The following is a 10,998-nucleotide window of genomic DNA, read 5'->3' as shown; positions in this document are numbered from 1 at the left end:
TCTTATTACTGCATGTGCACTAGCATTTCTCATTTTCACTTCATATACAGCGTTAAAAGGAATTGAGATCTTTGGACCCCTAGCAATGGAGGATCTCTATAAGTCCAGGAAGCCAGAGCAACAACAACTGGCCCAGAATCCCGAATTATCCAGAGCTGTTGGACCGGTGAACTACTCAACAAGTTCGTAGAAGCGCATGTTGAACTCCTCATTGCTGGAGAAGGTAATGTAGAAAATCAATGTCATGCTCACCAATCAATATGTAGTTAATCAGCAATGTGCTAGATTTATACAATCAGCAATGTGGTATAATTCAATGTGATTAGACCTTGATATTACAATTAGAACATTCTAATGATGCTTATATGTTTACTTTTTTCAATGGTATGTAATTTTGCAGAACAATGAGTCTGAGACTTCATGGGATGACGATTTTTTGTTCTCCAGCGGTGACTGAAACACACGGGGCACCCTATTTCAATGATGCTTTGTTGGAGAGTTCGTCTTAGTTTCTAAAAGAAAAAAAATGCCATCCTTAAGTGTACGCTACCAGTCAGATCGCTTAGTGGAAGCTAATAGATCTTTGTTAGTAGGGTTCTGATCGGTACGTCATTATGCTAAGATGCATTGCAAGGAAAGTGTTTTGCGCTTGGATTTTTCTATGTAATAACGAAAGCTATGTGCTCGAATTTTGAACCAACTGGTTTCATTTTGAGATAAATATTTTTTAAGTATGGCGTGTTATATATTTATACCCTTTTATTTTTTTGTATTTAAGAAGATATTGAAGGAACTTTAAAGTATGATTGTTGCAGAATGTGTCGCTCACATCATTCAGTGCTTTGCACGCCATTACTTGAAGAATAGATCTGAGATGATTTCCCCATTGCTTACCTTCTCTGTATCAGACAAAGTTGATGACAATTCTGGACTCCTAGACTTCTTCAGAAGCTTCAGGCTGCCTGCAATGCTCTTCGAAGTACGCCTTCGTGTCCAACAAATTGATGTTTCATCTCATTGTATCTTGTCTATTGCTTTCGCAATTTGTGCCGGTTGACATCCAATCTGCTGTTTGTTACTCCTTCAGTGTCACGAGAAGTCATCATGAGTAAGAACTGAAGAGTCCATGATGCGGTTGTTGATGTGCTAAGATCTAGATGTTCTTTTTTTTTGACCTGGACTGCGGTGGGCTTACGCCAGCCTGAACACTTTATAACCGACAAGAGAAAACAACAGGGTTCATTACAAGGAGAATTTTTTGAGGCGACTAGGCGGGGAGAGCAAAAGAGAAAAAAAAAAAAAGGGGGGGGGGGGGGGGTGGGGGGATTTTCAGCGGGGAAGATCTAGATGTTCTGATCCAGCAGACAATGAAAACGTGGGAAACAAGACTGTTGTGAAGACAAGCACATGAGCTGCAGAAGACCAGGTTCAGATCTGAACAATTGGTAATGTGTAGTTTGTCCCAATAGTAGCAGCTCCGTTTACAATGTACAAGCAGGCGAGACTGCAGGCTTGAAACTGTAGCTAGCTGCACTTCCCCCGCCTTACAACCTTAATAATACAAATAGACAAACAAAGCAAGCAAGCGAGCAAAGTGAACATCATACTAGAGTGGAACTAATAAACCCTACTTAATTTGCTTCCACCCAATAGTTCCCTTCATAATACCCCGGAAACTGCTTGTCATGTAGCTGGAACTCACGGTCTCTTCTTGGTTAATCACAGAGACAAATCTGTACTGGAGAAAAAGAAAGAAATGTTCAGCTGCGTTGCTGCTAAATATGACCACTGTGAAAGCCCGTGGGTTCAGTTCGGCCTTCTGTGCGCGTGTCCGCGTTATTCTTTAGACTGGGCGGGCGGCGGTGCTCCTCAATGGCGTTCCCAGGCTCCAGCTGGTGGATCGACTGTAAGCGCGGGCTCCGTCAGGGTGATCCCATACCTGTTCAACATCGTCGCGGACGTCTTGCAAGAGCTCATCGTGGGTGATGTCTCCGGCTTGCGGCATCCGCTTGTAAACGACCTGCCCTGCCCGGCGATCCATTACGCGGATGACACACTCTTGCTCCTCCGCGCTGATGCATCTCAGCTCCGGCCGCGAGCTGCATCCTGGAGTCGTTCTCGTCCCCATCCATGTGCCAGAGGGGATCGCGCGATCGCTGGTTGACATCTTCGATTGCCCGCTGGCCAGCTTCCTCGAGTGCACATGTGCGTAGCGTGTGCTCAACATGCGGAATCAAGTAAACAGATCCAAAGGCAAATATCCATGTGTTTACAGACAAAAAAAAAAGTCACAGTAAAGACGAAGTAGTCACCAGCACACTTGACAACAGCACCATAAGTCAGTAAGCACTGTAGATTCAGTGTAAGATTTCATTTCAGCTCAATGATTGCACATCGCCAAGAAAAATCAGCAGTTCAACATGCAGAATCAAGTACACAGATCCAAAGGTCCATGTGTTTGCAAGACGAGAAAAAAAAAGGCACAGTAAAGATGAAGTAGTCATCAGCACACTTGACAACATAACCATATGTCAGTAAGCACTGTGGATTCAGTGTAAGATTTCATTTCAGCTGGATGATTGCACATTGCCAAGAAAATCAGCATGGCAAGCAATATGTATGCCCCTAATAATACAGCTTATAGAAAGTAAACAGCTATCCAAGCTGCATCCGGAGCAGGACTACATGTCCATTCGGACGACCGTTCTAACGACAAGTGAACTGGAAACTAAATTACTGTACAAACGAGGCAAAGCTGCCAGGATACAAGGTCTCCCTTCCACTTCTTCACAGCGGAAGATTATTGGGGGCCCTCCCAAGGGCTGCAGAGTTCGTCACAGCACCATTATCTACAGAGGTTGGTGGATCACTCGACCGCCTGAGGACCAACCTCAAGTGCTTCAGGCAGAGCCTTAGCCTCAAGTGGTGCTTCCGCAAGTGCTTCAGGCAGTGCCGCAGCCTCAGGCAGCGGTTCAGGTATTTTCCCACGGCCCATCCTCTGCAGGTGCTTGAGATGTTTTTCTGCAGCTGCCTTGTCAGCAGCTTCTCGCTTCTGAGCCTTCCTTGCCCGCCTCCCGGCAACATCTTTGGACACTGATCCTGAGCCTGATGCTGATGCCTCTTTCTTCTTGGGAGTCCTGGCTGGAACAGCAGCAGCATCAGGCGCAGTGACGACCACTGGCCTGGCCTCTCTCCTACCTCCTCTGACATACCCATTGTCGCCCCACCTCCTGTTGCCAATCCGAATGCTCGGTGACCTGCTCATGTAATAATTGTCATCATACAGGTCATCCTCATCACCATCGTCATATTGGTACTGGTAACTGCGGTAGATTTCCTCTTCCTCCAGAACCTCCTCGTGAGCCGCCACGACCAGAGGCTCGAACCAGGTGGCCCTCAGGAGAAGGCAAACACTCTCGTCAAAGAGGTAGTCGTGGATGCTGAAGAAAAGAAACAAGCATCAGGCTAACAGTCTACCTGAAACAACTGCATCCCCGTGTATTTGAGAAACAAGGGGTTACCAGCCATCAAGGGAGCGGTGCACGCTGAGGAACTCGAACGGGTGCTTGCATTGGGGGCATGATGGTGACTGCTTGTAGGATGCCCACCTCAGAATGCATGTTACGCTGCATGCACAGAATAGATTTATTAAACAGAATATGTTAGGAGTCCATTTGCAATTCAGAAATTACATTCGGTACAAAAGGGATGTTGCCAAAGATCTATCTGGGTCAGTGGCTGTTGCCCAAATCATTTTGATTTGTTAACTACTGAGATTCCAACGTGAAGTGCATAGCAAATAGCAATGACATAAGTTAGGTTCTTGAGGTCCATGGTGATGCATACAACTGACTAACCTACCCCCATCTCACATGGAGTGAAACACTATTCTAACAACATATATTATCAGATCAAGTGCTGGAACCCATCAGAGACTACCGAATGTGAAGTACGGTTGGTGGGAAAGAAATAAGGTAAATAGCACAAGCCTACCAAGACGAAGATCATAGAAGACTTGATACATAGCAAGCAACCAGCGCTACAAATAAGAATGTTGTTAAAAATAATCAGAAGAGCTGTCGTTACTTTAAATAGGGAAGGTGGGTAGGGCTATGGTAAATACGGCTGTAATTAGTAGCAAAATAGCTCCCTCCCCATATTTTTGTGGATAATTGGGAAAGTGGATAAAATAGGCTCGGATGCTCCTAAGAAAATTAACTGTTATAATGAGTTGGGAAACCGGATGCTAATCGAAACACTAAAGCCTACCAAGAGGAAGATCATAGAAGACTTGATACATAGCAAGCAACCAGCGGTAGAAATTAGAGCCTTGTTAAAAATAATCGGATGAGCTGTTGTTACTTTAAATAGGGAAGGTGTACAGCTGTTAGTAGCAAAAAAAAAAAAAGCTCCCTCCCCAAATTTTAGTGGAAAATTGGGGAAGTGAATAAAATAGTACTAGTACTAGTTGCAATTGACGCAGGCTCGGATGCTCCTAAGCAAATTAACTGTTATAATGAGTGGGGAACCGGATGCCAATCGACCGAAAACAGTAACCTGCAGCATGTCGTAAGGTGCGGAGAGGATTTGATTAAAATTACCCCGACATGGCTATCAATCAGATTAGTACCAGAGTGTTACAGAATCTGCTCGCAGGCTAATGCAGGACAAAACAATGTAGCAAACAAATCGATAATCGGGTAGGAAAATGGAGCGGGTTTAGATGGGTGGTGGGGGAAGGGGATCAGGAAGCGAAGGGGATACGAACCAGTAGGCGTGGTCGCAGCCCTTGACGAGCGCCGTGTCCTGGAGGGCGATGTTGTCGAGGCAGATCGCGCAGACCCCGCAGTCCGCCGCCCCTTCGCCGCCGCCCGAGGCCGCCGCCTGGCACAGGAAGAAGAGACGCTATTAGATTGGATCGGAGGAGCGGGCTGGGGGGAGGGGGGCAGAGCACCCACCTTGTCGCCGTGGGGGATGGGGGCGGCGAGGGATGCGGCGGAGGACCCGGCGGCGGCGGCGGCGGCCATGTCGGACGGTGGTCGGGGAGGGGCGGTAGGTGTTTTTGCCCTGGTTGGTCGGAGGAGGGATGGGAGAGGAGAGGGAAAGGGTTGTGGAGGGAGGCCGTCCCGAAGACGCGAGAGAGCGAGCGAGAGGGGAATCGGGTGGGGAGATGCCGTCCGTTTATTCGCTTGCTCACCGCAGCCAGCGAGCGAGCGAGCGGCTTGGGCGCCACGCTTGGTCGGTGGTCAATGTCCATGGCCACGGAAGCAAAGTGGAAAGCCCAGCTGAGGAGAGGAGACTAGGCCACATGCATATGGATCGTGGACGTCGTGTTGGGCTCAGAAGAGGTACGCGTGGTGGGATTGACTTCTGCATCCAGTTCATCACGTCCTGCCTGACGACAACACCAATTTCAGGAAGGTGCTATATGCCGAACCTGGTCGGCATCGGGGGGAATTCTTATATGCCCATCAGGTCGGTGCCTGCACCGCGCCGCACACCCCCGCGCGCGGTGTGGGCTGGCCCGGTTAAGCGATTTGTCCTGTTTTTTCTTCTTTTTCTTTTCTGTTTTCATTGTTTCTTTTTTGTTCTCTCGTTTTTTTTTGTTTAAAAATATTTTTTCAAAAATTACCAAATTTGAAAAATGTTCAAGTATGATAAAATTTGAACAAATTTTGAAATTTTAACAAATTTTTAATCTTAAACGAATTTTGAAATTTAAACAAATTTTGAGTTTTGAACGATTTTTAAATTTGCATGAATTTCAAAATTTGAACAAATTTTTCAACTTGAAAGAATTTCCAAATTTTGGAAGAATTTTGAAATTTGAACAAATTTAAAATTTCGAACGATTTTCGAAATTTGAAAAAAAAATTAATTCTGAACAATTTTTGAACTATGGACGATTTCCAAATTTTTAACGAATTTAAAATCGAATGCAAAAAGAAAACAGAAATGAAAAATAAAACATTACTGAGCCGGCCCACAGGCTGGGGAGGGTGTGCGGTGGGTGCACCGCACCGACCAGGTCGATGTATATCACCCCGGGAGCTCCTATGCGCCGAGCTGGTCGGTGGGGGCGAACGCACCGCTCACCTCCACGCATGCCCGACGTGGCTTACTGGGCCCGACCCAACAGAAACAGGTAGGATTTTCTTTTTTTCGTTTCTTTTCTGTTTGTTAATTTTTTACCATTTGAATTTTTTCGAAAAATAAAAAATTATCAAAATCTGAATACTTTGAATTTAAAATTGAGCATCTGTGCTTTGAACAATTTTTAAAATATTTTTGCTTTTTTAATAAAAACTTTTAAACAATTTTAAGTTTCAACAATTTTCTAATCTGAACAATTTTAAGTTTAAACTATTTTCTAATTTGAACAATTTTCTACTTTGAACAATTTTCGATGTGAACAAATTTTAAATTTGAACAAATTTTACATTTGAACATTTTTTAAATTTGAAACATTTTAAATATGAATATTTTAAAATTTAAACAATTTTTGAATTTGAACAAATTTCATATTTGAACGGTTTTCAGATTTGTACGGTTTTGAAATTTGAACATTTTTTAATTTAAACATTTTCTCAATTTGAACAATTTTTAAAAATTAAAATTTTCGAATCTGAAAAAATATAACAAAAACCGAAAACCGAAAAAAGAACAGAAAACAGAAAAAGAAACGAGAAAATAAAAAAATAAAAAGCAAAAAACGAACTGCACAAGCTAAACAGACCTAAATGGGCTGGCCCATACCTGACCAGGGGTTTATGGGCTTGGCCCAGTATCGCTGTTTGAGAATAGACATAAATAATTCCAACCAAGGTACACTGAATTCATGTTTATCACTTCAAACACAGCACATGCCCATTTGTTATTTCTTGCCTAATCCCCTTAACAACTAAATATTGTCCTGGTTCACGGAAACTCAATTTTCCATGCTTTCATTTACAAATATGATGTTTTATCGCAAATCCTAATTGTGATTGTAATTTTTTTTTTGGTATAAATTGTGTTGTTGACTGCTTAGAGAATCATAATGAGAACAGAGAGAGATGTAGTTACATTTTAGCAATAAACTGTCTAGCCGATGGAACCTGATGCTCGTTAAACTTGTTTAACACAATCTGAATTGTGATTATTTCACGGATGGCTTGAAGGTCGACCTATTTTGAACACACATATATATTAAATGAAAACCAGTGTATAAGTAGTATGGAAATTTTTCTGACATGTCAGATCTTAAATGTAAAACCAATGCATAATGTTAATACTGAATAATGAAAAAGAATTAGAATCTAACATTTGAGAATGATTTTCGTCATACTACCTAATGAACTGAATGATAAATATCCTAGAATCATATTTGTAGTCATTAGAAAAAGGAATAATATGCTAGTCAGCATTAAAATATATATTAAAGACACAGACTAGCAAGTTAGATGATGTATAAGAATGACCTGAAATTGTGTTTAGGCACATGAACATATTTGACGCTGAAATCACGTATGTTGAACTTGAAACAACTAGGATAACTTTGCACAAACAATTGCTTGAAATTGAATATTACAGTGAAATTGGCGACAATAAGTATCCATTGTTTTCCGACTAGGCAAGGAATGTGCACCTACATAAATGAACTTCTAAACAGAGTGGAAAAATAATTTTACCCTACAAAAAGCAATTCATGAAAATGTCCTTGGTTTATAGAATTGAATAAATATGAACGTATTCTTAGCATGAACGGTTTCCCTCGTTGAACTAAATTAAAAAGCACGAACGAATTGTAATCATGAAAGGTTTTCTTCCTTAAACAAAAAAAATCCCATGAACGGATTCTTGGAATGAACTGCTTTTCTACTTGAACTAAATACTAAAGCATGACCGGATTCTAATCATGAACAGTTTCTTTCCTTTAACATAAAATTCACATGAACGGAGTCTTGGAATGAATGGTTCCTGTTGTGGGTATACTTTATGGGTATATCAATGGCATGGCCTAGATCCGGCAAGCCCGGGTGGCCCACAGACGGTGATGTGGCATGTGGCCCATCGGGCAGCCCAGTTGTTGTAGATCCTGAAGGATGAAGTCTAGCCCAGGAACAGGAAGCCGGATCCCAACCGACTTACGAAGGAGGCCGGATCCGTGAGGGCCCATGAAGTATCCGGATCCAGCACGGTCCTGATGGAAGGCGGATCCTTGACGTGCACGGCAAGATATTGTACCGTAGTTAGTCAACTTGTATTCCGGCTAGGACTCTCCATGTAAACCCTAGATCCGTGCGTCTTTATAAGCCGGATCCTGGGAGCCCTAGAGGGAAAAACGACAACTCATTGTAACAACGCGAAAGCGCCCAGATAATTCCAGACAAGCAGCAGTAGGCCCTGTCATCGTGCAGGTGTTCCGAAGCTGGGTAAATCGCGTACCACCGTCCCGTGTGCACTCCGCCCTATGGCCCCTACTTCTTCTCCCCCTCGTGAGGATCCCTCCTCCGAGGCATCGTCGAATAGACAACGACAGTTGGCGCCCACCGTGGGGCCAGCGGCGTCTGGAGGCCGAAACCGGGAGGGTTCCGCCATGGGAAGCTACGACGACACCATCGCCGTGGGGCGCATCCTCTACGCCGGAAACCTTCCGATCGTCCCTCCGGACGAGTGCTGGATTCCGGCTAAGACTAACCCCGTCAAGCTCTCCATCGTCCCAGTTGGCGGCATACACATCTTCATCAGCGAAACCATCGATTCCGATGGAAACGCTCTGGTAAGTAACGCTGACGCGACCGCCGCTGAGCAGGATGCAGTCGCGAAGATCCGATCTGAGATGCAGGAACTTTCTAAGGAAGATTCCGCCTTAGATCTGGAAAAAGCAAAACCCACCCAATCCGCCCCTGAGCAGGAAACAAAGGTGGAAGACCAATGCAGATCCGCCTGGGTCTCCCAGGTGTTAGAGAAGCAAAAGTGTCACTTCGTGCACTTCCTAGCCCATACCGCAGGAGCCGCCCCTCAAGAAGTCGGAGCCGGCCCTATGCAGGTTGATGCACCGGAAAACAACGCTGCTCCGGATCAGCAGGAGACTGTCGGAGAAAGCAGCGCTTCGGGTGAAGAATCGATCCTGGGCAACCTAAGCCCAATCTCCGGGGATACCTCCTCCATGGATACTGAAGAGTTCGATCGCAAGTTGAAGGAGTTCGGTGGCGGTGAGGAACCTGAAGTCGCATCCACCCAGCCTAAGCAGGTTGTCGCAACCTTGGCGGCGCTGGATCAACGGGAATCAGAGGATGAAATTACCCACTCCGACCCACAGCCATCCCATGCAGGATCTCCGCTCTCGCGGGAACGTCCGCATAAGGAAGTATTGTCCCCAGAAGAACTGGTTGAGCAGGCAGGCATGGATGCAATCGCACACTCGGATATCCTCAACAAACCCATAACTCCCGAAGACGCAGCAAATGCGGAAGTCCTAGAAGCCAAAAGGCAGGAGATGCTGGCCACAGCCAAAAAGTTTGCCACCACCGCAGCAGCAATGCTTGACGAGAGGAAGGAGGCCGCGAACTTCGTGGACAATTTTCTCCAACGAGAATGTCAGGTGGACGAGTCACTGGCAAAAGTCAAGCAACTCCGGAAGCATTGGGAGGACAAGATCACTGAGGCTCAGCTGGAGGCTGATAGGATCAGGCGAGAAGCTGTAGCTCCCCGCAAAATCACCTTCGCAACTCCGACTGAGCAACAGCCGTTCACCACTCCAAAGGATAATATGAAGAAGGTTGTGGAGATCTTGAAGAAAAAGGACGAGGAGATTGACATCGACTACGTCCGTACGCTCGTTGCTTCAGCAATGAAGCAGCAGAGCAAGGCAGATACTTCGCGCAGGTTGGAATCCAACCCGGATCATTGCATCTCTACCGCGCAGAAGGACGCCTACGACAATCACCATCGCGATGATGAATCGCGAACTGGATCCTCGGAATGCAGAAGGAAAACCAGAGAACACCCAAATCCAATCCCTGTACCATCAAAGACGCCTCCATCAGATCCGAAAAAGGGAAAGGATGCAATGTACACTGGTAGGGACAAGTACCGTAACCCCTCACCTCCGCCCAAGGGGTATCCGCGTCCCCCACTCCCTCGCCGCCGTAGACCAGCCGGAAACATCAGACCCCATGGGCCTGGTGGAATCAATATCCGCAACAACGCGCCTCCTCCGAGGAATGAGAACAAGGAGCGTACGCCGGAACCTCGCCGAAGCCGGAACACTGATCGTGAGCCCGAGCCTAGGAGGAGTCGGAACGAGGAGCGTGACCCGGAGCCTCGCAGAAGCCGGAACAACGAAGGCAGCCAACACCATGGTGAGGGCAGCCACCGAAGCCGGAGCCAGCACCGTGAAGCGCGAGGGGAATCAGAAGGCGGAAGCAAAAGGTCGCATCGGCCCCTCGCAGGTCTCCCTCCCCACCACCTAGCGGTGGAGGCGGAGGTGGAGGTGGAGGCGGAGGCCGGAGATCTCGCTCACGTTCAAAAACCCCCCACAATGGCATGCGTGATACGCGGGAACGTCTCAATGAATACAAAACTGACTACATCGGCCCAAAGTGCTTTGGCAGGATGATTCGAGAGGAACCAAAGCCAAGGATGAACCTCAAGCCACCCGGAAACCTGAAGAACTATGATGGAACCGAAAGGCCGGATACCTGGATCGAAGATTACTACAATGCAGTGACCTTTGCCGGAGGAACCCCTAACATCGATTGACGCATGCTTCAGCTTTACCTTGTAGGTCCAGCCCGGATCTGGCTCAGCGACCTCGAGAAGAACTCCATCTTTTGCTGGTTTGACCTGAAGACCGCCTTCGAAAAGCACTTCAGGGGTACCTACAAGAGACCTGCCACGACAAGCGACTTACAGGCATGTATCCAAAAGAAGGAGAAACATCAAGAAACTTCCTCACACGATGGTTGGCAACCAGGAATGAGTGCGAAAACGTTGATAATCGCACGGCCATGC

At 46.1% G+C, this 10,998-nt stretch overlaps 1 protein-coding gene across 1 annotated transcript; it reads right to left on the bottom strand.

Annotated features, from left to right (window-relative positions):
• Nucleotides 1-2,529: 2,529 nt before the first annotated feature.
• LOC124662302 lies at nucleotides 2,530-5,027 on the bottom strand. Its single transcript, XM_047200154.1, has 4 exons — nucleotides 4,959-5,027; nucleotides 4,769-4,884; nucleotides 3,522-3,626; nucleotides 2,530-3,440 (listed from the first exon to the last, which is right to left on the bottom strand). The coding sequence occupies exons 1-4, from the start codon at nucleotides 5,025-5,027 to the stop codon at nucleotides 2,867-2,869; spliced, it is 864 nt and encodes a 287-aa protein (XP_047056110.1). The 3' UTR covers nucleotides 2,530-2,866.
• Between the last annotated feature and the right edge of the window lie 5,971 nt (nucleotides 5,028-10,998).

The sequence above is a fragment of the Lolium rigidum genome, chromosome 6 (genome assembly GCF_022539505.1).
Source record: "Lolium rigidum isolate FL_2022 chromosome 6, APGP_CSIRO_Lrig_0.1, whole genome shotgun sequence".
NCBI lineage: Eukaryota > Viridiplantae > Streptophyta > Magnoliopsida > Poales > Poaceae > Lolium > Lolium rigidum.
Note: the sequence above shows the minus strand (reverse complement) of the source record. Positions and strands in the feature narration are given on the sequence as shown.